General features: G+C 41.7%; 2 protein-coding genes across 2 annotated transcripts in view; one reads left to right on the forward strand and one right to left on the reverse strand.

Moving 5' to 3' along the window:
* Positions 1-1,063: 1,063 nt before the first annotated feature.
* Positions 1,064-26,115, reverse strand: klhl18 (kelch-like family member 18). Its single transcript, XM_048529558.2, has 10 exons — positions 25,986-26,115; positions 25,736-25,866; positions 23,835-23,975; positions 22,157-22,355; positions 20,115-20,275; positions 18,655-18,791; positions 17,217-17,439; positions 12,945-13,049; positions 10,707-10,818; positions 1,064-4,730 (listed from the first exon to the last, which is right to left on the reverse strand). The coding sequence occupies exons 1-10, from the start codon at positions 26,100-26,102 to the stop codon at positions 4,344-4,346; spliced, it is 1,713 nt and encodes a 570-aa protein (XP_048385515.1). The 5' UTR covers positions 26,103-26,115; the 3' UTR covers positions 1,064-4,343.
* A 142-nt stretch (positions 26,116-26,257) lies between these two features.
* zgc:162816 (uncharacterized protein LOC571260 homolog) overlaps positions 26,258-27,224 on the forward strand; it is a 57,781-nt gene continuing 56,814 nt past the window's right edge. Inside the window, exon 1 of the mRNA XM_048529820.2 lies at positions 26,258-26,474. The gene's annotated coding sequence lies outside the window, so the exon portion shown is untranslated. The remainder of the gene's footprint in view (positions 26,475-27,224) is intronic.

Raw genomic sequence — 27,224 nt, forward strand, 5'->3', positions numbered from 1 at the left:
GGAAGCACACATTTTCCTTGAATACTTAAGATAGAATTTAACAGCAGGACGGTTATGATGGAACCGTATAAAGCATTACTTAATCCACAGTAAGAGTACTGTATAATTCTTATCACTGCGTGATAGCAAGGATGGGATTACAAAACAAATGGTACAGAAAAGAGATTTAAAGGGTGCTGCCAGGAGTAGAGAATTTTAACTGAGGAAATATTGTGCAGTTTGGAAGTCTGAAATAATTTTTTTTGAACAGAGGAATTTGAGGAGATGTAATTGTGCCAAGAGTTGTCTAGAAGTGATGGGTAGTATTTCCCTTGATAAATAAATCAGATATAAAAGAGGATTAGAAGAGGACCTCTTTCACCCAAATTGTGTTGGGAGTTTAGAGTTCACTGCTCGAAAGGGCAGTAGAGGCAGATACCTTCAAAATAAAATTGAGTATGCCCTTATTATTATTGGCAGACAACACTGAAATTGGCCAAATGGCCTCCTCCTTAGTGTAATTGTTTTTAGTGGAAATTCATGGCATTGCACGCGATCTGTAGGAATTGATATACAGCTGCCCATCAGGCAGTAAAGTTGAACATTTCTTTGTAGCTTTGCAGCATCAGCAAATGAAAAGCTGCAACATTACCCACCCCACCTTCAAATGGCACATAAGGCGAAGTACTGAACATCACGCTAACAATGTGTTTTGTACTTTTGAAGCTGAAAGACAACCTGCGAAATAACAGTTGCACCACAGCTAGCCAAAGAGCAAATGAGTTGGGTAGACACAGTTAGGAAATAGCAGCACTGCCACAGAAAATTTAGAAACTTTGTTCTGCTATTTTTGATACCCAAGTACAAAGGTATATATAATCAGTGTAAGAGGTAAACAGTCATGTGTAGACCTCTGCAGGTATTTATATACATATACTATGGGTGAATATAACAACTTAACTTAAATCAATGGGAAAGCCCATTTAACAGGTTTCACCAGTCTTGGTAACTTCCATGTATTGATAAATGAAATGCAGACTCTGTGGTTGGGTTCTGTAGGAATGTACACAATTTATTACAACTTTACACTAAAAACATTCATGTGTTCCACAGTAACCTGGTAACAAAACATTGTGTACACTTTGGAAACAGAACATACAATTTGTACCAATGACACAAAGGTCTGACCTATAACGTACTGTAACAGATGGATGAATAGAAGTACTGTAGGTTTTCACGATTACCCCACATTCCAGATAAAAATTTCTAACAGCTGTTTTCTGGTGATGATCTGCTCAAGGGGCTGAATGGCCAACTCCCTTGTCTTATTCCTAAGAATTTAGGAACCTAGGTTTCACATTTGACATGGTTTAAAAAAAGTTAGATATCCAGGGACCCAATTATCCTTCCTTCTTTCCCCTATTAGGATAAATGATTCTTCTGGAGACAGTCTGGCCAACAGCTTAAACCCAATGACAAAGACCTGGTTAGCATAAATCATCTCATAGGGCAATAACTACTGGCTATATACAATTATGTAGCACCATAAATAGAAAGTAAAGTCCAAAGCTGTAGAGCTCAAATTCAAAATTCAGGACATTTGAAGAGTGCAGCATGAATTAAAAAGGACCTGGATGCAGTGATACTTCAACTCCCAATAGAAATTAATATTTCACTTGGGTTAAGTGGAAATTACACTGGGACACCATCTCTTTTAATACAAGAAAAGAATAGGCAAAGTACTCAAGAAACTGGCTCACAAGGTTTAAGCTGGGGAACACATATAGGCTCCCTAGTCTGTGATAAGCGCATGTTTTAACTGATTAAACACAGGAAAGCAAGTGCAGCTGGGAATCTCAAACAGATTTGGAGACAATATGCCAGCTTGACATTAGAATCAACTCAGGCAGAAAATGAGCACCAATCTTTTGGCTTGATAATTGGTCCCAGGAATAACCGAGCAGACAGCAAATACTTTATTTCCACAATTATTCCACATTGCTATGAATTTGGCAGAACTTTTCTCCTATCCTGTTTATTGGGGATAGTAAAACTGCTTCAGGTTTTTGAGTAACCGATAAAGTGAACAACTGAGCCGGTGCCATTGACATTATATTAACAAAATAAATAAGTTGTTTCTAATTTTTGCTTTAAGTGGGAATTAAGTTTACAACTTGGAAAAAAGAAAAATATACAGGGGTCTACTAAAGGAGCAGGCAAGTGATTTTAGATAGCTCTTTCAAGAACAGACGGATCCATATCGGGTCCAATAGTATGCTTCACTGGGTGCAAGGTTTGGAAAAAAGTGATATTATTCAATACTGCAGTATTTGGCTGTAGTCTGCTTAAATACAGCTCAGCTAGCTCATTGCAAGCAAAACCTAGCAGGCAAGACCCATGTAGTGTAAATTAATCGTATGTCTAGTCCACCCTAATGAGTCATTCAGACCCAAGCACTTGGGTTCCTCAGTTGTGCCAGCAGTAGGAGCCTGCAATTTCCTCAGTACCATTAGAATAGGGACATAGTTACTCAATGATTCCTGTTGTAAAGTGCACATGTAGAGGAGCAGGAGAAGACCAAGATATGCCTCCTCACCAAATAATCAGGTGAGATTTAATGCCTACATACATAATTAATGGTTACTTGCTGGTAGTAGGATACAGGCCCTAATTAGTGAACTGCACTACACCGAGAACCAACTCTGAACAAGGAGAATTGCACACAAAAGCAATTTCAATACAACTTAATTGGCATCTCTCAATCTGCGATGTTACCATTTCCCTAGGTATCCACTATACTCTATGGATTGTATAAACTGAGAATCCTCTTGATTTAGATGCCAGTCAACGAATCTGTGGCAGATGTCTGCTATGGTACACTGGAATTCAATCTGTAACACACTCCATGCTATCCGTTATTCTATATAACACCCCCCCCCAAAACCATCTTTTAGATTCTAGTTTGCAATTCATCCTGGACATTCATTATTCTATTTGTATAAAAAAATCCAGTTAGATTCTATCCTCCAACTGACTCCTAGGTGTCTATTAGAGAGACTGTACAAACCACCTAGTTAAATTTCTACCCAGTAATGGTATATAATTTTTTAAACATACAGTAGCTACCAACATAATATTAAGAATAAAATGTCACTTTAGATCACATTTAACATTGTGCAATATTTTCCTTCTGCCACACTCCCATCAGTAACAAATCTACACAAACTAACATTTCACTCTTCAGTTGCCCGGAAGAGCAGAAATGTACAACTTGGTGTGTTCGCCATGGTGCAGCAGTACATATCCACCAGTCGTGGCATAACCACTAATTGTATTCTGTAACTCGCCCCCAGAAATCCATTACTCGATAAAGTACTGACAAGTAATGGCCCACATCACCATCAAGTAGTCTTCCCACATTTTGATTACTGTAAACTTTTTAAAACAAAATCTATTTATGTATAAGTTCCAAAGGACAAACAGCACTTGGACCAGTAAACGGGAAAGAGACAATGTCGACTATGGACCAGGGCCAGGAGAAAAAATACCGGGAAGTGTTTTTACCTGGGTTGGAAACAGTAGCAGACTGCACTATCATGGTATACAAGGAATGACTGTACTATCCTGGAAATGTAAAACAAATAGAACTTCCCATATTCATACACTCAATTATCCCAGAATTGGCTTATTTTCAAGCCAAAGTTCTATTCAACGCTACTTGGCTGAGTAACAAGATGAAAAGACACACAGTGACCAATCAGTCTTGCAGGAAACGGTAGACAAGCCACCAACCAGACCATGCAGTCAGTGCTTGACCTTGTCTTTTCAGCCAGTTATCATTCTAGGAACACTCCTATTGCAGCCATCTGGTACCAGCAGCAAGTACTCAACAGCAAGGTTCAGCACAGGACAGGTACAAAACACAGTATAATAGGACTGTTAGTATCTCAGTTTTCTATTTCTCAACATTATAACCTAGATGCCAACGGTGAAAGGGAAGTCCCTAACTCATGACAACACCTAGTCCAATATTAGTTTTATTGATCTACTGTTCTGCATTCGGGTAATCACGGGAACAAGTTATTCATAAATTAACAGGCTTTTTTTAAAACAGTGTAATTTATAAAGTAATTATAATTCTAATAAAATGGCTGCCTTTAAAAATACCACAGATTCTGTTAGTGACAGAATACTGATAAGTTACCAATCTGTTGGAAAGATGCAGCTGTTACTGCATCATCTTTGGCCACAGGCAACAATCAACGGGCACTGAAAACTAGGGTTTGTTTGTTGTTCCCATAAATATATCATTGTATCCACATCTCCTCAATGCTAGATTTCCGACTAGAGGAACAACGACAGTCTTACACGCTGAGGAGGGGGATGCACCCTACACCAACTCCACCTTCATGACACACCATGGGGGCCATAAATGTCCAGCAGTTTGTGTCAACATCATACATCTCCATTGAGTTCAAGTTGTACTGTCCGTCATATCCACCGATAGCATAGAGGCGGCCACAGCTTGAAACGAGGGACACCCGGCTGCGGCGAGTGTTCATAGGAACAAGTGGATACCACTGATCTGAAGAAGAATTGTAAACTTCCACAATACTCAAGAAACCAGAGCCATCGTAACCACCGCAGACATACATCTGGCTGCCTAGTGATGCAGCCCCATGGCGACAGCGTTTATTCAGCATACTTGGCACTGGGTACCAGGTAGTGGTGTGATGATTGTAACATTCAACCTGTTTCCAAACAAAAAACAAAAAGGTGAATTTAAGAACAAAATTACAGCAACTAAATGTCATTTGGCCCATCTTACTGTGCCCATCTAGATTAAGCTAGAGCTCAATTAGAACTAGTTATCCAGATTATTAGCCTGCACAACGGGCCCTCTTGTGTGGAGAATCTCACATACATCTAGGGAGAGTTTTTACATTTACTTCTGGGATGTCCAAGCTGATGGTGAGACGAACAATCATTGCTTTTCCTTAGTTTCCCCACAGGAAGATGGCAGTTATAGGTCTCTTTTCTCAAATAGTTAAAATAATGTGTTCTGGGATTTTATTCCAGTAGCTATGAAGGAAAGCGATAGACATTCGAATCAGGACATATGGACCCTGAAGATGATGCTGCTTTTGTGCATCTACTTGTCCCAACTTTTAGTTTTTGAAGATTGAGTGTTTAGGAGTTAATGCCAGAAAATCTTTGACTTGCTGCAGTATATACGCCACTCTAATATTACTATCAAACCAGGGGATCAACCTTGGTTCAAGGAAGAGTGCAGGATGGCATGCTAGGATTGGCATAAATTCTAACTAAAACTGAGGTGTTAGCCTGGTGAAGCTACAAAACTGGACCTCAATCTTATACATCTCATCACGTCCTTCCCAACCTTCTCTGCTCTGAAGAAAACAATCCAACTCATCCTGCCTCTCTTCATAGCTAAACTGCACATCCCAGGCAATATACTGACGAATCTCCTCCGCAACCCTCCAGTGCAATGATCAGATTTGCACACTGCACTGCAGCTGTGGCTTAACCAAAGTCCTCTACAGCTTCATCATCGCGTCCCTGCTCTCATAATCTATGCCACAACTGATAAAGGCAAATTTCCTATATGCCTTAACTACATTAACCTGTCCTGCCATCTTCAAGGATCTGTAGGCAAGCATTCTGAAATCCCTCTATTCTTGAGCTTCCCAGTTTCCTGCCAGTCATTGAGGAGGCGCTTGTCTTGTTACTTATTTTAAAGTGCACTACCTCACATTTATTAGGATTAAATTCTATCTGCCACTGATCTGCCCAATTAGTCTACACCCTCATGTAACATAAGACTTCTTTCTCACTTTCAGCCACCCAGCCAAACTTGGTGTTATCCACAAACTTATTAACACATCCCTAATTTCCTTCTATATTGTTTACATATAGCACAAACAATAACAGACCCAGCACTGATCCTGCTGTATGCCCCTGGACAGTGGCCTCCAGTCACCCAAACAACATTCCATCACCACTCCTCCTTCTACCACCACCAAGCCAATTTTGGATACAACTTGACAATTTACCCTGGATACCACATATATTACCTTTATCAGTATCCCATGTTTGCCCTTGGGCTTTGATGAAATCCACAAACTATATCAAGTGCACTACCCTCTCGGACACCTCAAAAATTCAATCAATTGGTTAGACACGACCTCTCCTCTGACAAAGCTGTGCTGACTATCTTGATCTTGCCTCTCCAACTGGAGATTAATTCTCTGCTCCAGCATTATCTCCAACAGTTTCCTAACCAGTGATGTGACTCACTGATCAGTAATTCACTGGTTTATCTTTACTACTCTAATTATCATATCAGCTGTCCTCCTGTCCGCAAGACCATAAGAAATAGTAACAGCAGCAAGTCTTTCTGCCCTCGAGCCTGCTCCATCATTCAACAGGATCGTGGATGATCTGATATTCCTCACATTCATTTTACTTTGCTTTTCTTGTAACCCTTGACTCCCCCACTGATCAAGAATCTTCCTCAGTCTTAAATATACACAAGGACTCTGCCTGCACGGCTCTGAGACAAGGAGTTCCAAAGACAAAACCTGAGAGGAGAAATTCCTCCTCATCAGTCTTAAGTTGGTGCCCCTTCATCTGTGACTATGCCCAGTGGTCCTAGATCCTCCCATGAAGACAGACACCCTCTCAGCATTTACCGCTTAAGAATCCTACATGTTTCAATGAGATCACCTCTCATTCTTCTAAACTCCAATGAATAGAGCCCAAATCTGTTTAACCTTTGCTCATAAAACAATTCCTTCATATCCTTGCAAACCTTCCTTCAACTGCCTCCAAATGAAATTATATTTTTCCTTAAGAAAGAGACGAAACCACACAGTACTCCGTGATCTCACCAGCACCTTAAACAGTTGCAGTGAAGCACTCCCTACTCTCATATTTCAACCTCATTGAAACAAAAGCCAAGATTTCATTTGCCTTCCTGATTAACTGCTGCACTTGTGATAGCTTGGTGTTTCATGCACAGGTAGCCCCAAGTTCCTTTATGTTGCAGCTTTCTGCTGTTTTTCTCCATTTAAATAATATTCTGTTCTTTTGTTCTCCCTATCAAAATAAACAGGCTTGCATTTTCCAACATTATATTCCACTTAAAGGTTTTGCCCACTTCCTTAATCTATTAATAGATCTCTATAAACTGTTTGTATCCCTCTCACGCAAAATCACCAAACCTGAAATGTTAAGTGATCTTTTCTTCACAGATGCTGCCAGACCTGCTGAGCTTTTCCAGCAACTTCTCCTCTTGTTCCTGATTCACAGCATCCACGGTTTTTTTGGTTCGTATCCCTCTCACAACCTTTCTACACATTTTTTGTGTTGTTTGCAAATTTGGGTGTAGCACATTTGCTTCCTTCCTTCAAGTTGTCAGTATATATTGTACACAATTGTAAACCCAGCACTGACCCCTGTGGAACCCCACTAATCATAGGTTGCCAACCTAAAAAAGAACTCCTTAACACCCCAATCAATGTTTCCTGCCCATGAGCCATTTCTCTATCCATGCCAATATACCACCTCCCATACCATGGGCTCTAGTGAAATGACTTAATCAGTCCTCTGGCACCTCCCACAGCCAGACAGGAAATAAAAACTTGAGTCATAGGCCCTATAATTTCCACTCATCTCGTGCAGCAGGCTGGGATACAACTCATCTAGACCCGAGGGATCTGCCCATTTTTAATCCTGCCAAACCTCTAATACCTCTTCCTATTTCAAAACTAACCTGGAGCCTCAGTTACTATTCCCAAATTCTGTATTTACATCCTCCTTCTCCAAAGTAGAGACATATTCATTTAACACACTAACAATGCTCTCTGGCTCAGATTGAACCCTTGGTACTCAATGGCCCTGACTCTATCGGGTTATTCTCTTCTCCTTGATATGTTTGGAATATCTTGGGAATCTCTGGAATCTTGCCTGTCAGTGTTTTGTCATGATCGCTCTTTGCTTTTCTAATTGCTTTAAGTTTTCCTCTGCACTTTCTATACTTGTCTAGGGCTTCTGTTGATTTGCTCCCATTGTACCCGTTAAAAATCTTTCCTTCTTACCAAGTCTGAATATGCCTGGGCTTGTTGCTCCTGCATTTCACCTAAAGGGAGCATTCTTGGCTTTTTTGCTCACCAATCCCATTTTGAATACGACCCACCCCCAATCCTGCCAACATGCTATATGGCTCTGAATCTATAACTAACTATTCCACTGAATATTTACACTGAAGTAACTGTTCCCAGTCTACCTTGGCCAGATCCTGATCAATTACTTACCAAGCAGTATGTCATGTTAAGTGATAGGCTGAGATAAGGGATTCCACAGACAAATCAGAAGCTCTGCCACATTTTTTAAAATTCCTTCATGGGATGAGGGCGTCACTGGCTAGGCAGCATTTATTACCCATCCATAATCGCCCAGAGGGGAATTAGGAGTCAATCACATGGCTGTGGATCTGGAGTCACGTAGGCTAGACCAGGTAAGGAGGGCAGTTTCTTTCCCGAAATCACATTAGTGAACCAGTTGGGTTTTTATGACAATCGACAATGGGACTCAGTCGCCACTGGGCATTTAATTCCAAATCACATCCCGGTGAGAATAGTGGCGGATAATTAAACAACTCATTGGAGCCGGAAGTTTCACAAATATCCCCATCCTAAACGATGGAAGAGACCAACACGTCATTGCACAACATAAAGCTGAAGCATTCACAACAATTGTCAGCCTAAAGTGCCAAGTGAATGAGGAGGTCATGAGGATCATAGATACAAGTTTTCAGCCAAATAGATCCACTCCACATGGTATCAAGAAATGGTCGGAGGCACTGGATACTACAAAGACCATGGACTCTGGCAACATGCCAACAAAAGTCTTTGAAGGCCTTGTGATCTTGTCACACCCCTAGCCAAGCCATTCCAGTACAGAATCTACACCACAATATGTAAGTTGTTTAGGTATGCCCTGTAAACAAAAAGTAGGACAACTCCATCTTAGCCAATTACCATCCCATCAATCTACTCTCAATCATCAGTAAAGTGATGGAAGACATCGGTGATATCAAGTGACACTTACTTAGCATTGAGCCGCTGATTGATGCTCAGTTTGGATTCCACCTAGGCCACTCAGCTTCTGACCTTAATAGAGCCTTGGGTTAAAAATGCAAAAAACAACTAAATTCGAGGGGTGAGGTGAGTGTGCCAGCTGTTGACAAAGACAAAAGAACAAAGAAAATTACAGCACAGGAACAGGCCCTTCGGCCCTCCAAGCCTGCACCGATCCAGATCCTCTGTCTAAACCTGTCATCTATTTTCTGAGGGTCTGTATCCCTTTGCTTCCTGCCCATCCACGTACCTGTCCAGATACATCTTAAAAGACATTATCATGTTTGCATCTACCACCTCCAGGTAAACACCACACTCTGTGTAAAGAACTTTCCATGAATATCTCCCATAAACTTTCCTCCTCTCACTTTGAACTCATGACCCCTAGTAATTGTGTCCCAAAATCTGGGAAAAAGCTTCTTGCTATCCACATTGTCTATACCCCTCATGATTTTGTAGGCCTCAAGCTGGCATTTGACTGAGTGCAGCAAAGAACCCTTAAAACCAATGGGAGATGGCAGGGGTGGGGGTGGGGGGGGGGGGGGGGGGGCGGTGGAGCAACTTTCTGCTGGTTAAAGTCATATAAGGCAGAAAGGAAGGTGATTGTGATTATTGAAAGTCAGTCATTTCAGCTTCAGGACATCTCTGCAGGAGTTCCTCAGAGGAGTGTCCTCGGCCCAACCATGCCTTCATTAATGACTCTCTTTCCATCATAAGGCAGGATTGCTTGCTGATGATTGTTCAAAGTTCAGTACCATTCATAATTCCTCAGATACTGAAGGAACTCATATCCAGAAGCAACAAGACCTGGACAATATCCATGTTTGGGCTGTGAAGTGGCATGTAACGTTTGCCTCATAAGAGCCTGGCTATGACCAGCTCCAACAAAAGAGAATCTAACCCCATACCCTGACATTCAACAACATTTCCATTACCAGATCCCTCATTATCCTGGGGTTTACCATTAACTAGAAACTGAACTCAGACTTGTCACGTAAATACTGTGGCTGTAAGACCAGGTCAGAGACTTGGAGGCCAGCAGCGAGCAACTCATCTCGACTCCTCACAGTCTATCGCCCATCCTGAAGGCACAGTTCAGCAGCGTGACGAATACTCCTCACTTACTTGAGCTAGTGAAGCCCCAACACCACCAGAGCTTGACACCACCCAGGACAGATCAGCCACTTGGGTGGCATCAAACCATCAGGGTCAGTCACTTTCACTTTATCTCTAGAATTCAGCTCTTTTGCACATTTTGAACAAAGGCTAAAATGCAGTCAGGAGCTGAGTGGCACAGACGAAATTCAAACTAAGTGTCAATGAGCAGGTTAGTGCTATCCATGCACTGCTTGGTGTCGCCCACATTCCATGAGTGAATTTTAAAAAAACTTGACAGCGGAAGTGAGCATTATTAAAAAGGTGAGAAAATTATTTAATATGCCATAGTTGTGCTCTAGCTGCTTGCAGTCTTATGAAATGCTACCACATGGACTTAAGAGTTCATGCACAACACTGTTGCCTTTATTCCCAGTTTGAGCTTGTTTTCAAATGATTCTCAGAACCTACCGTATTAAATATCTGCAGCCCGTCATGCCCTCCAGAAACATAGATCCTCCCTTCAAACACAGTGACCCCTGCAGCACTGCGGCAGGCACTCATTGGAGTCACAGAGACCCACCTGTTGGGAACCGGGGCAGAGAAACAGGTTAGTAAAAAGATCATTTCCTTGAACTTCATTGTTGCTATTACTTTTAAATTGGTTAAATTAATCCAATAATTCAATCTTCAGCTTATCAAAACATTCCTAGAAATTTGAAAACAGATGTCTTGGTTAAAGTTTTAGTAGCCCTCAAGATTTAGCAGTCTTTTGTTAAATGATTTTGAGGAATGCTTTGGGATTTTGCAAGTTAAATGTATACTCTTATTGATATCATCTTAGTGAATCTGTTCTGACAACACTTGTGCTCAGTGTGCATCATTCTTATCAGAGTCAGAGGGCAAGGCACTCGAAATATGAGCACAAAGTCTAGGGTGACACACAAGGCGGTATTGAGGAAGTGCCACACTATCATTTATACCATCTTCCATGTGTAATATTTAACTGAGAGTTGCATTCTCTCAGATCAGTACAAGAGCAGCCCACAGGGCCGTAAAGAGATGCAAACTTCTCCTCGGTGGCCTAACCAATGTTTAAGCCTGAAGCAAGATCATATATTCATTATAGAGCTATGACTTGACGGATTGTCACACACAAATGTGGCCACCTCATTTCTTTCTATTATAATGGAAACATTTTTAAAATAATTCTTGATTGTGAAGTACTTTGAGACATTGGAGATCATGAAACGTGTTAATGCAGGTCATTTCTGCAGGATTTCCATGGCCTTATCTTAAAAGTACATTAATGAGATCCAAATAACAACATGTTTTCTCTTTCCTCCTGTATTCAATGTCCCATTGTATTAAAATCCCCTCACTTCTACAGATTTGTCTCTATACATCCAATCCCTCAGTTTTCTGCTCCTTCTGAAGTTTTACCATTTACTGCACATTTTGACTTCTTCCTTCTAATATTCATCACCTCAAAGTTCCTACATTGAGGAGTCAGATGCCTAATGAAAAATTCTACTACCCTGTCTATTCCTTCTAAAACTGCACTAGAACTTCAAAAAAAAATCCCATTGAAGACTGAGAGATGGAGGAACATTTTTTACGTTTAAGGTTTCTTCCCCAGAGAACAGAAGGGGCAGGTTCTTTAAATATTTTTAAGGCAGTGGTGTGTAGAATATTAATTGACAATGACTGATAAGGAAGTGGATGATTATTGGGGATAGGTGGGAATGTGGAATTAATGCAACAGTTAGATCAGCCATGATCCCATTGAATGGCAGGGAAAGTTACAAGGGGCCAAATGACCTACTCATGCTCCTAATTCAGACATTTGTGCACAGATTTGCATGTTCATTTGTTTTGGAGAACTATAAAAGTTTCCAAAGCAGGTCCTTACATGGGGCAGACATTTTAGGATCCCTACTGTAAATGTTTTTTAAGAAAGAAAAACTTATATATTTTTCCAATAGCTTAGCATTTCCCAAACTGATTTCCACAGAAGGGAGCATTTTTGGAAGTTAGTTACTGTTACAATAACGTTGAAAATCAACAGCACAGGTGACCATTATGTTTGAGCCATAATAAGGTGGTGAGATCCAATCCCACTTCTTGCTCTTAACAGTTTTGTGCCTACATTAGGGTGCTTCAGGTTGACATACAAGCATTTTTTAAATACAGTAAGCAGTTCTGCCTCAGCTCCTTTAAACTTATGAGATACTTGTTTTCTAAAAATCCACATCATCTGTCCTTAATTAACTTATTGCATTCCAGATTAGCATTTATTTATTTCATTGAATCTACAATGATTTCTAGACACTAACAATCACAGGTTGACCAGCATGCTGAATTCTTTCACATTCCTACATGGACAAGTTACATTAGTGAACTCTGCAGTCTCTGGTACATCACAAACATGATGAAACAATGTTAGAGCCTTTACTATTTCTTGTAGCTTCTGAGTGTCCTGACACAGCCTTTTCCATACAGAGGTCCAGTATTCTCGAAATTCTATTGTTATCTATTTATTCATTTATCCACATTTCTCCCTGCCAATTCCTTCCCAACATCATGTTTTTCCATAAAAAGTTAGGCAAATTACTCATGCATCTCCAACATTCTTTCAAGAAAAGGTTTCCTCTCGCATCATGATTGATTTATGGTGATAAAAATAAAGATATCATTAACAATTCTTACTTGTCAGCTTCTGGACTGTAACATTCCACAGAGTTGAGGGAGGAGATTCCATCATATCCACCACAAACATAGATGTGTCCATCCATGACAGCTGTTCCCATTGCACTGAGACAGAGACAAGTTGAGATACTTGTTGTAAAATTCATTCCATTAAGCAGTATCCATTCACATGATGGAAGAAAAGCAGATTTTTCATTGTATAAATGAGCGTGAATGATATATCCACCCAGGTGCTCCACTTCAATTTAGCCATTTGTTAAACTATAGCGAGGTCAGACCGTCCAAATGTTTTACATGGAGTCCATCCCACCTGTTGGATCACTGGCTAAAGAATTTCTTGATATCAGTCTTAATTTACTCTTCACTGATTTGAAGCTGTACTCTTTTGCTTGTCAGTTAAATTATTGTCCCAGATTTACTTTTCCTTTTTCATTTACTATCGCCTGTTCCTTAATAAGATCACCAGTTAGCCACCTTCATTCAAGCTTACGATCCCAACTCTCTCTAATCCTTTCTCACAATTCACTAAATCGATCTGTGCAAATAACCAAGTGATTCTTTGCCATGTACAAGGCAACACAATATGGATTAGTTTAAAGAAATCAAATAGAAGCAAGACTAGACATTTGGCCCTCCAAACCAGCTCCCCCATTCGTTACAATCACAATTCCACTTTCCCCATCTCTTTCATTATTCAAAGAATACATAACTGTGCCTTGAATATACTTGATGTTCTGCATCTAAAGCACACTGGGGTAGAGAATTCCAAAGATTCACAGTGAATGAAACAAAGAAACAAAAGAAACCTACAGCACAGGAACAGGCCCTTCGGCCCTCCAAGCCTGCGCCGATCAAGATCCTCTGAATGAAGAAATTTCTGCTCATATGAATCCTAAATGGCCAATCCTTTATTCAGATTCTGGATTCCCCAGATATGGAAATATCTTTCAGTATTTACTCTGTCAAGCCCCTTAGAAATGTAACACGGTTCAATTAGACTCTATTTTCCTGAAGCCCAGGTCTACTGGCAGTCCACGCAGCTATATCCACATCCCAGGATCCAGTCGAATGACACTTTGTAGCATCCCCTCTAGGCCAAACACGCGCCCCCCCCCCCCCCCCCCCCCCAGGACAGAGTTCTCCAGTAATGGTTTTGTACATTGTAGTATGAAAATTATGAAGATGATTAAACAAGTGCAGCTATAACAAGAGGGGTTTCTTCCACACTGCCATCCTCTGTCACATGGAGCTCTGGATGCCTTCTTAAATTTTACTTAAGTGACCATGCTTAACCAATATCTTGATTAATAACAAACAACTCAACAGTAACTTGGGACCAATCTCTGGTTCAGTACTGCACATTCAACAATACTGTCATTTACTATTCCACTGAGGATATCTTTATAGTTTCACTGTAGCACCAAATCAATTATAATTGATAGCAACACTCTGGCAAAGAAACAAAACTGAATTTTATTCAGCATTAATGTGGATATCCTAATTGGATTCAAGCTTTATTTATGCCATGTTGTACCAGACACAATTAGTATTTAATGCTTTAACCTTCAGAGAATGCAGTTTCTCAAACTATGAATCATTAGTTAAGCTCTATCCAAGGTGTTTAGGTAAACAGACCCTTTTCTCAGTACAGTGATAATGGGAACTGCAGATGCTAGAGAATCCAAGATAATAAAATGTGAGGCTGGATGAACACAGCAGGCCCAGCAGCATCTCAGGAGCACAAAAGCTGACGTTTCAGGCCTAGACCCTTCATCAGAGAGGGGGATGGGGTGAGGGTTCTGGAATAAATAGGGACAGACGGGGAGGTGGACCGCCTCCATCTTCGGTCCGCCTCCCCCTCTCTCCCTATTTATTCCAGAACCCTCACCCCATTGCCCTCTCTGATGAAGGGTCTAGGCCCAAAACGTCAGCTTTTGTGCTCCTGAGATGCTGATGGGCCTGCTGTGTTCATCCAGCCTCACGTTTTATTATCCTTTTCTCAGTACAGGTCATTATGATAGTGGAAGCTGAAGGTGACAGGTCTTTGTATCATGCCTTTTTAGGGAGATCACTGGACTCAGTATTGAGCATGAATTCACTCTGAAACCTTTTGGCACAAGTGAAACAGAAAACAGAAATATCATTGAACAAGTAAGTTTTAATCACACAGGAACAGGATAAGGTCATGTAAGCCTTCAAAGTGGTACAGCCATTTGATCAGATCATGGCAAATCTATACCTGTATTCCACTTACCATCTTCCACACTGCTCACAAAAGACAGGAAACCTGGCTGGTTTAAAATTTAAACAAAACCTGGCAGCTAACTATCAATCAGCAGTGTCTGGAAGAGATATTCCAGGAGGAGAGAGAAAAGCAGGCAGACACACAGACCAAAGGAACAGAGAACGAGGTAAGGATATTTAGATTATAACAGGCATCAAATCAGGTCAGTTTTCATTCTAAAAAGTGAACACTATTGGTGAGAATACTTTGGTAGATAAATTGTGAAGACAACGTAAGGGTATTCAAATTGAGCAACGTAAAGTTGGTAAGTGAGTGAGTAAAACTTTGTCCAATGCAGTATAGAATGGAGAGTGTGATGTTTGTCAGGAAGAATCGATAAAGAGACTTCAATTTAACTAAGGAGTTGATGCAGGCCTCTGGAAGTACAGAGGGATCTGGGTGTCCTGGCATATGACTCAGTGAGTTCATCTGCAGGGGCAAAGGGTTTTTTTTTCCCCATTTCATTCACAGGATGTGAGCACCACTGTTGGGGCAAACATTGATTTGCCCATCCCTGTCAGCTTGGGGAAATGGTAGTGAGCTACGTATTGAACTGCTGCAATCCATAAAACTAACTTAGTTGGAGAACAGAACGTAGCAGAATTAAAACTACAGCTCTCTAGTTCTGCTCCCAGTTCAACATTTAACCATTTACTTTATATTCACTTAGAGACTAGAATTTCATTGTTCTCAGCAAGTTTATATATAGCATAACGCAACAGGGAGAGTTACAGACCGTAAGCTAATTGAGGGGCTCAGGGGTTTTATATTAGCATAACATATACAGGGGAGAGAGTTACAGTCTAAAATCTAATGGTGGCACTTGGGGTGGTTTATATACGGACTAACAGCTACCAGCAAGTGAGTTACAGACAAGAGTATGATCAAGGGCTTTGGTGTGGTTTACACATCAAATAATCTAATCGAGAGAATCAGGGTGGTTTATGGAGAGAATAACAAATACCCAGGAATAGGTTACACATGGGAAACTATTTGAGGGACAGATGGGCTGAGGAGTGGCAGATAGAGTTGAATTTAGATAAATGTGATGAGTTGCATTTTGGTAAGGACATGTACATTTAACGTTAGTCACCTAGGGGCGCAGATGCATATTTCCTTGAAAATGAAGTTGCAGATATACATGGTGGAGAAGGTGGCATTTGGCATGCTGGCCTTCACTGGACAGTGAATCAAGTAGAGGAGCTAGGATGATATTTTGGAGTCGTACAGGACATTTATTAGGCCACTTTTAGATTTCTGCATTCAACTTTGGTCTCCCTATCAGAAAGATGTTGTTAACATGAAACTGCTCAGAAAAGATTTGGAAAGACATTGCCTTAATTACATTCCCCGGAGGCTGAGTGGTGAACTTATTAAAGGTTTACAATATCGTGAGGGGCATGGGCAGGGTGAGTAGCCAAGGTATTTTTCTGCAGGGGAATGGAGTCCAAAACTAGAGTGCATAGGTTTAAAGGCAAGAGGGAAAAATACATGAGACGCCTAAAGGGGAAACCTTTTCCATACAGAGGCTGGTATGTGTATGGAATGGGCTGCCAGAGGAAGTGGAGGAGGCTGGTACAGTGACATTTAGAAGGCACCTGGACGGGTACACAAACAGCAAGGGTTTAAGAGGGATATGGGCCAAATGCTGGCACAGGAGATATCTGGTCGGCACAGACAAATTAGATGAAAGGGTAGGTTCCCGTGCTGTATGAATTTGTGACTATTAATGGTGATTTCTTCATGGCAACCTTTTACCAATCAGAGTCCACTTGCCAAACAAGCAGCACTCCCCTCTTGTGCAGTATAAATGATGGCTTTGCACTTGAATTAGCAAGATGCAAAGCTTGATAAAGTGTATATATCCAGCAATGCTAAGTATTAGGTAGCAGGTGGGGAGAGAAAAAAGGGTGGACTGAGTAGATAGAATATAATGTGAAAGAAAGGAGATGGCAAATGTGGGTTCGGCATTGCCCAAACAGCCCTACCTGCGTTTACTGTTCATGCTGGCCACTTTGGTCCACTTGTCTGTCTCTGGGTTGTAAACTTCCACTGTATTTAACCTTGATTGCCCATCGAACCCACCTATCGCATACAACAGCCCGTTAACCATGGCCACACCCACACGACTCCGAGAGGTCGTCATCTCCTGACACCGCTCCCATCGATTGGCAATGGGATCAAACACCTCTGCAACGTTCAAAGAGTCGCCTGTGAAGTGAAACATGGTGAGAGGGGCAGTTACAGTGGGAGAATCTGTAGTACACACCAGTAACAGCTCTCTAAATGTTAGACAGTGCATCAATGTCTTAACTATTCAGTTGTAGCTCCAAATTTGTAAATTCTAGTAAACGTCTAGTCACAGGCATGAATGGGATCAGGGGTCACAATATAAAGTAATATATCCACTGGGAAAACAAATTACTGTTTAGGTTTGCCCCAAGTTGACAGCTTTCCTACAATAGATAAAGGTAACAGTGAAGGTGCAAGTGTTGTGGGGCCCCACTGAATTCAGTGGCAGTACATTGAGATGTGCAATGCATTTCCTTTTTAATGGCATACTAATGCCAACCAACCATAGGTTATTTTTTTTTTCCCCAAATCTTTCCCAATTCAATCTTTCCCTTGACTCTCAGTCACGGAGGCAGAGCCCTTGGTCAGATACTGGAGTATGAGCAGGGCCTCTACCACTATCTTACGCATTCTTTACGAGTCTCAGCAGCAGATATCTTAGGGCAATGCCCTTTAAAGTGGATCACGGCCTTGCTTCATTTGTATCCCACACTCAGGAGCCCCTGTTACAAAACACATGTACAGGAACAGAGTGATTTTCCTAACCATACACGCAGAGCACTGAAGAAAATTAGTTCCTTGACTAGAATCAGCTACCACTGAAGCTTGGATTGAACACTGAGCAACCGGTTATAAAGTATTGCCCTGACCCAGTGGATAGAGGTGTGTGGGAGTGCAAGACTAACACTTCTGGAACAAGGAAGAAAATTGAGAAACAACAAATGAGTACATGGTCCAAGACCTAACAATTCGAACCCTGGTAGTTATTTTTACTTCAAAGTTTCAGCACCTCTTTCCTTTCATAGTCTTCACCCACAGAAAAGTGTACATGTTCAAGACATATGGAGCACTGAACTCAATCAGGTAAACCACACAGTTTGTTAGGAAGTTGAAGTGAAGGAGGGGTATTAGCAGAGTTTCTTTAAGGGCCATCTAGTGAAAATTACCCTCATTGTACAGTGCATTGAGAGAATGGCTTATTTGCAGCTCACCGAAGGCCTTTTTTACGTGAAATTACTTTTAGTATGCAATAACTCTCCCCTATTTTCAAACAACTACAAAAATATTGTCATACAATCTCCTTTAAAGGTGTTGGCCTAGCCCACACCATTTGGACGCCCGGGATCAACACACCGGCAGAATTGAGGCCTCCTACTGCGTAGATCAAGCCAGCAATGGAGGTGCAGCATCGTGGCCGGGTCTTGAAGGATGGCAAGTGAGGACGACGCTCAGGCATTAGGTGATAATCCTTTGCCTCATCAACAAGGTCCCTGAAAAACAAAATGTGCAGTCCTGAAATTCACAACAAGCAACTCCCCAATTTTCAGAATCTTTCGTCTCCATTAACTCAAACTCACGACAAGTGACCGTGGTAGATCATAAACAACTACAAGTGTCGCCACCTAATGAGCGTCACCAGGAAAAGCAGAATCACAGATGACGCTAATGTGGACCTTAACAACCCCGTGCAAAGCACTTTCCAGCAGCTATGAATAAATGGCAGTGCAGAACAGGAACTCTGGCTGTTCCTCCACTACTTACTTTCCTTAGCCCATGAAGTTCAACTTACTCAACATCAAGAAATAAAAGGTAGGCTTTTCCTCATTCACTATTCAGAGTCAATGTATCAAACAGTCCCCAATCGCTAATTAAACTAGATCACAAAAAGATAAAATTGAAATCTCAGAATCTTTCAAAAGTCTGTTGAACCAGTAGTGCATCCAGATCGGAACGTTGTTTGCTCAAATCTCTTCAAGTCCATTAAGCTCCACCTCGGCTCAGGATCTTGGATTTTAACAGTAGTAGAGTAGTAAGGTCCTGGCCCTGGGCCAAAAAGCCCAAGTTCACATCCCACCCGTCCGAGATGTGACCAACCAGTTGATTAAAACATCTACAGAACCTTTCATGACTCAGAATATCCCAAATGTAGACAACAAATTATGCAATCTCGAAGCACAAACGTGGCAGCCAATTTCAGCACAGTAAGTTCCCACATACAATGAAATAACAACCGAACAATGTTTTAAAGATCTAAGCATTTATATTGGTTAAAATACCCCAAAAAATAGCTCTAACTTGGTTTGATATTTCATCTGGAAGGCAGTAGCTCAGCCAGCAAAGTTCTCCATTTCTGTTCCACTGAGACTTCAGTCGAGATCACACGCTCACGTTTTTACCTTTTTACCTCGAGACTAAGTGTTGTTGTTGGAGGGCGCCTGCACAAGAACCACTGAAAGTGGAGGAGATGCAGGCTGAAACTTTGTACATGAAGCCCTTACTGACATAGCCATCAGGGCTGTCTCACCCTCTGGGGCTACCTGCTTTCTTTCACCGCACCTCGTCCATGGATGGTTTCCCTTCACCAGACTTGTCACACTGTTCCACAGCTCTTCTGCTGTAACTATCCACACCTCCTCATAATCCACAGATAAAGAGAGAAATTGCTAAAAATACTCAGCAGGTCACACAGCATCTGTTGGCAAAAATAGTCAGTTTTAAATCAATGATACAGGGCTGTCCGTCAGTCAAGCTACATCTTGTTTTCTGTTGAGAAACGCTGAAGGGGAATTACCATGACATCCCACCCATCTAACCTGCACTTGTGGCAGCAGCGAACTAAATCATCCTGCTGAACCCTGTCTGTTAGGAATTGTGGTCGACAGAGAGGCAGGCGCACTCTGGTCAGCAGCTGAGACAGGTACTCCTCACGGTTCTCCCGATCAAATCGTACCCAAGCGAGAACCGCCTCAAATACCTGGCAAAGGAAACACAGAAACATAAGATTTAAAAGAGTAGGAAAAGGTCGTGCGGTTCCACAAGCTTGCTCCAGCATTTAATGAGATCTGATTACTCCACATTCCCACCTAACCAGTATTTACCAGGAATCTAAGTAGCTCTGCCTTAAAAACATTCAAAGACATTGCTTTCACCATCTTTTGAGAAAAAGTTTCAAATACAATCAGCCATCTTCAAGAAAACAGTGTTTCCTCATCTCTGCCTTACACAGGTGACACCTTATTTTTAAAATAGTTACCCCAAGTTCTAGATTCACCCACATGGATAAACATCCTTTCTATAACAAACTCAATCAAGATCTGTCAGGATCTTATGATGTTTTTCAATCAATCAATCTGCTTCTTACTCTTTTAGCCTCCTGCAAGTCTGGCCAGTACAGATTTTCCTCATACAAGACGCTTCCTATATTATTAGTCTGGTAAACCTTTTCTGAAAGTCTTTCAATGCATTTACAATCTTCGTTAAACAAGGAGACCAATACCGTACTCAGTACTCTAGACTTGACACTGTCTGACCTTACGTAACAGAGGCAATAACATCTCTACTTTTGTATTCAATTCTGCTCACAATGAATGGACACATTCTATTACCTTTCTTACTTATATGATGTACCTGCATACTAAACTTTGATTCATGCATTAGGACACTCTCATTCCTCTGCATCTCAGATCTGTGCAATCTCTCACCATTTAGGTAACAGACTTTTTTATTCTGTCAAAACTAACAATTACATATTTTCATACATTATACTCCATTTGTTGTATCTTCGCCCACCCACAATCTTTTTGTAGCCTCTTACATCCTCTTCACAACTTACTTTCCTACCTATCTTTGTGTCATCAGCAAATATGACCTTCATCCAGGTCACTTGTATAAATTATAATTAATTGGAGGTCCCAGCACCAAACCCTGTAGCACAACTTATTACATCTTGTTAACCTAAAAAAAAATCCATTTATGTCTACTCTCTACTTCTTTTTAGCCAGACGATCTTATATCAAGCCAACATGTTATCCGCTATGTGGTAAGCTTTAACTTTTCATGTTAATCCTTAATACGGCACTTTACCAAATGCCTTCTGGAAATGTAAGTGCAGTACATCAGTTACTTTTGTACACACCACATGTTCCTTTGTCAAAAAGCAGACTGGCTAAAAGTAATTTCCCTTCCACAAAACAATGTTGATGTGGCCCAATTTCCTTTAACTTTTCCAAATACCTTGCTATAACCTCTTTATTAAGGAAAATTCTGGAAGTTTATTTTGACAGATGTTAAGCTAACTTAAGCAATGTTATGCTTTTTGCTTCCTTCCCCTTTTTAAAGAAAGGAATAACATTTGCTATCTTCCATTTTAACAGACCTTCCCAAATCAAGGCAGTTTTGGAAATTTGAAATCATTACAGAACTTATTTAAATTCCATCCCATGCTATGCCTCTCATTCGGAGGAAACTTCATTCCTTTCAACCATTCTATCATTTCTAGGTCGTTCCCTCTTCTTCCTATGCTGTTCCCATTCCATTCCATTCCTCCTATACTTTTTTTTTCAGATAGGTCTTGCAGTCGTCATTTTTAAGAGCGGTATTCTAAAACAAAGTAACATTATAAAATTTTCATAAGCCAAAGAATAGCGTCAGGCTATGATGTTGTTGATGGTCAATGATGTGGCCAATAGTAACTGAAAATTCAGTGTTTTCAGGCAAGATGGGGAATAATCCAGTCCATGTATCTTACATATATAAAAAAAGACCATGATACCGAATACTCTCAAAGTAAACAACTTTCCTCTACTCTCACTACCAACTCACCCAATCCTACAGGCTCACCAGAAACCCCTCGTACCTGTTCTTCAGACTTCACATTGAGCTCATCTCGAGCAACAAGCTCAAACACCTCCTCAAAGGGCAATACAAGGAACTCTTCAGACATGGATACTTCCACGAAGTGCTGGTGGATGAAACTGTTGGATGCATCATAAAGAACAGTGCACATCATTGTCTCTGCAAACTGACGCACTCCCAGGCAGTTTTTAGGATGTAGTCTGGAAAAGTGAGGGGGGTGACAAAAGACACTTGTTACTGCAAAATTTTTAGGAAGTTGTAATTGATCACTATGACTACTCAAGAGTCAGAGTCCTACAGCTCCAAGATAGGGTCTTTGGCCCAAACTGGTCCATGCTGACCTAAATATCCATCCATTCTAACCGTATTTCCTTGCACTTGGCCCATATCCTTCTAAACCTTTCCAATTCACGTATTTGCCCAAAAGCCTTTTAAGTGTTGTCAATAAATCTTTCAATACTGGAAGGTCTTTAGAAACAGATTGCGTTATTATGCATCAATACAGGAGTTAGTAACAAGCCAAACATAATTGAAGAAACGGCAACACCAACTCAGTGTTAAAATATAAAATCAAGCTACAAAATGCTGGAGAAGCTCAACAGGTCTCACAGCATATTTGAGAAACAAAATTATCATTGACTCCAATACAACTTCTTCTGTATTAACATTAGTAAGACAAGCTTAAATTGAGTCGTATTTAAGAGGGAGGTGTTCCAATTTTTTGCCATCATTGAATAAAGTAATTATTCTCGATTCCCCTCCTGAAAAGCCCAGTTCTCGTTTTTAAAGACACTCCCTAGCAGAGGAAACTCTTGCTATCTCCTTGTTGCACTGAGACATTGAGCCAGTTCAGCTCATTGAGAGCAGATTCTGGGACTGAAACCAAAAGCTCTCCTGATCTGTGCAGTTTTGTACCACAGGGCTAATTACTTTCTTCACTTATCACCACAATCACCTTAATGCCATAGTAACATATACAGTCTAACCAGTGCAATATTCCACTCCAGATTAGTTTTCAAGTCACCGGTAGTGAAGGTACAGACTTATGATGGGGTTCAGTTCCAGATTTAAACACCTTTCCCAATAGTTTGCATTAGCTAGTCTCTCAACACAGTTCAATCCCCATTTATTCAAATATCAGGACATCATTAAACCTCTAGCACATCCATAGTTAAGCTGAATCCTGCCCTCCATTAACATCCCATTAGATAAATATTTCAGCAGGAATCAACAGAACAATCAGAAAACAGAACTCTAGATTGTCTCAGATAATAAAATGTGAGGCTGGATGAACACAGCAGGCCAAGCAGCATCTCAGGAGCACAAAAGCTGACGTTTCGGGCCTAGACCCTTCATCAGAGGCTCTGATGAAGGGTCTAGGCCCGAAACGTCAGCTTTTGTGCTCCTGAGATGCTGCTTGGCCTGCTGTGTTCATCCAGCCTCACATTTTATTATCTTGGAATCTCCAGCATCTGCAGTTCCCATTATCTCTAGATTGTCTCGCTCTCTTCCTGAGACCAAGGAATAATAATGGTCAAATTTCACTTCATCTTGGGATCAGTTCTCTCACGAATGGACCCTCCCCAGCCTGTGGGCACTGTTTTGACATACTGAAGTCTGGAAGCAACACTTTTTTAAAAAAAATGATTGCATTTTTCTCCCCCACAGGCAACACTCACCGCTCTCTCAGGAAGGTGCAGCACACATCCTTCACATTCTGCAGCTGCAAGAAACTGGCACCGATTAGCAGCGACTGCACATTCTGCTGGTCTATTGCCAGCCGACCATTATAGGCAAAGTTAATAAGCGCTTCCAAAGCACTGTGAAAAGGACAAGACAGACTCATTTCAGAACTTATCATCCTCATGATTCTCAAAGCTGCACAAAAATCCCATCAATGCTTTGTTGTAAGCACGGTCTCACTCACCTCATAACTGGGGTTCTGCATTGCATTCACTACAATCATTTAATTCATATTCACTGGCAAGACATTGGTCATCTTCTTTATTCCCTAGAAGTACTGGCTCGTGCTAATGTTTAACTTCAGAGCTTAGCTACAAGAGTAAGCCATTCAGCCCCTCGTGTTTGTTCCACCATTCAATGAAATTATGGCAGATCTGGGCGTGTGACCTACCTGCCTTTAATTCATATCCCTTAAATCTATTCCTTAAAAAATACAGAACATGTCATATTAATTGGATACAGAACTGGCTGGCCAACAGAAGACAGCGAGTGGTAGTAGAAGGAAAATATTCTGCCTGGAAGTCAGTGGTGAGTGGGGTTCCACAGGGCTCTGTCCTTGGGCCTCTACTGTTTGTAATTTTTATTAATGACTTGGATGAGGGGATTGAAGGATGGGTCAGCAAGTTTGCAGACGACACAAAGGTCGGAGGTGTCGTTGACAGTGTAGAGGGCTGTTGTAGGCTGCAGCGGGACATTGACAGGATGCAGAGATGGGCTGAGAGGTGGCAGATGGAGTTCAACCTGGATAAATGCGAGGTGATGCATTTTGGAAGGTCGAATTTGAAAGCTGAGTACAGGATTAAGGATAGGATTCTTGGCAGCGTGGAGGAACAGAGGGATCTTGGTGTGCAGATACATAGATCCCTTAAAATGGCCACCCAAGTGGACAGGGTTGTTAAGAAAGCATATGGTGTTTTGGCTTTCATTAACAGGGGGATTGAGTTTAAGAGTCGTGAGATCTTGTTGCAGCTCTATAAAACTTTGGTTAGACCGCACTTGGAATACTGCATCCAGTTCTGGGTGCCCTATTATAGGAAAGATGTGGATGCTTTGGAGAGGGTTCAGAGGAGGTTTACCAGGATGCTGCCTGGACTGGAGGGCTTATCTTATGAAGAGAGGTTGACTGAGCTCGGTCTCTTTTCATTGGAGAAAAGGAGGAGGAGAGGGGACCTAATTGAGGTATACAAGATAATGAGAGGCATAGATAGAGTTGATACCCAGAGACTATTTCCCAGGGCAGAAATGGCTAACACAAGGGGTCATAGTTTTAAGCTGGTTGGTGGAAAGTATAGAGGGGATGTCAGAGGCAGGTTCTTTACGCAGAGAGTTGAGAGAGCATGGAATGCGTTGCCAGCAGCAGTTGTGGAAGCAGGGTCATTGGGGTCATTTAAGAGACTACTGGACATGTATATGGTCACAGAAATTTGAGGGTGCATACATGAGGATCAATGGTCGGCACAACATTGTGGGCTGAAGGGCCTGTTCTGTGCTGTACTGTTCTATGTTCTATAAAATATTTCTCCTCTAATTCAGTGACAAAGAAAACCAGTGTACCAGTGCCTTTCACAAATACTAGAGGTACGTTCATTTGTTCTGGTGGATGGGAAGCAACATTAGAACAAGCTACCACGGTGTTCAAACAGTGCCACAGGATACTTAAAACCCACCAAAACCACATCGTTCCAAACACTACCCGATGAATATCACCTTTGCAGGTGGAGCAACTCCCCCTTCCCCCGGCAAACACTGACGTTGCGCAGAATAAGAAGCGACAAAATAAACGAGAATAACTCCAATGCGTGCAATCTCAGAAAGCATGGTGTAAAATTCTTCCTACCTGGGGTCCATTCCCTGCATGACAATCTCATCCTGCTTGCATTCTATCATGTCGTTTGTGAACATGGCATGGAAGTACGGGATAGATGCAGCCAGCACAATGCGATGCGCCGTGTACTTGTGGTCACCAACCTGCAAAAGGCCGAATTAGTTAACATCCCCAAGTCAATGATGAAGCAGCCAAACAACAAGCCAGCGTGGGGGGTCGTGAGGAGTCCACCTCCCCCGCGCGGCTCCCCGTGGGGCCTTACCCGTAGGGTCACGTCGCAGAGTTTGCCCTGGCGCCGGATCTCCTCCATCAGGCTGTACCCGCGAACCGGCAGGTCACTGACACTGAAAAGCAGCAAGTCCTCCTCTGCGTCCGCCATCTTACTCAGCCCAGCGACTTACTTCCGGCTCCGGGTCACGGCCTTTTAAAAATATAAAACGGGGGGGGCGGGGTTAAATCCTCCCCTTAATTTTACGTCCGGGTCCTGCCCTTGAGGGAGCGTCAGGGAATTTCGCACCTTGTGAAAAACGCAGAATGGTCCTGGGAGCCGTCTGCTCTCCGCCACTAACCGCGGATCACCTCCCCACCCTTCCATTTGGTCTCATATTATTCCTTGCCCTCAGCTGTTAAAAGTCGCCGTTGACATTTCAAAACACTGCCTCACTTCAAACCTGTTGCCCTGTTCTTGGCGGGAAGGCCTTACAAGGAAAGGTTGAGAGCGCTAGGGCTTTTCTCTTGAGAACACCGAAAGGTGAGAGATAACAAAGTGTGGGACTTGTTGAACACAGCAGGCCAAGCAGCGTCTCAGGGAGCACAAAAGCTGATGTTTCAGGCCTAGACCCTTCATCAGAGAAGGGGATTCTTTACTCAGAGAGTGGTAGGAGCGTGGAATGCATTGCCCGAGAGGGTAGTGGAGTTGGCCTCATTAGGAGCATTTAAGCGGCTATCAGATAGGCATACGGATGATAGTGTAAGGTGGGCGTGGAGGTTAGATAGAATTTAGAATTAGGGTAAAAGTTCGGCCCAACAGATTGAGCCGAAGGGCCTGTACTGTTCTATGTTCTATTTTCATGCAACATAGTCCCAGTTTCCAGATGTACATCGATTACATCCAGCACTGCCACGCCACCATCTTTATTAACCCTTTCTCTGCCTCTGTCTTATTAAGATTGCTTCAAGACATTTAGTTCTGTAGAAGAACAAAAACAAAGTTGCTGGAAAAGCTCAGCAGGTCTGGCAGCATCTGTGGAAGAGAAAACAGAGTTAACATTTCAGGTCCAGTGACTTTGTTTTTGTTCCTGATTTACAGCATCCGCAGATCTTTTGGGGTTTTTTTTTAGTTCTGTATAAGACACTATATTTTGCTGTTAAACATTGGACTAAGACAATTTTGTGAGTTTTGATCCCACCAAGCACTGTATTCTCACCATTAATAATGCACTTTGTACAACAAAGATGTATCAACGTGAATGAATGAATGAATGCTTTTTATTGTCACAGC

The sequence above is a fragment of the Stegostoma tigrinum genome, chromosome 5 (assembly GCF_030684315.1).
Source record: "Stegostoma tigrinum isolate sSteTig4 chromosome 5, sSteTig4.hap1, whole genome shotgun sequence".
Lineage (NCBI taxonomy): Eukaryota > Metazoa > Chordata > Chondrichthyes > Orectolobiformes > Stegostomatidae > Stegostoma > Stegostoma tigrinum.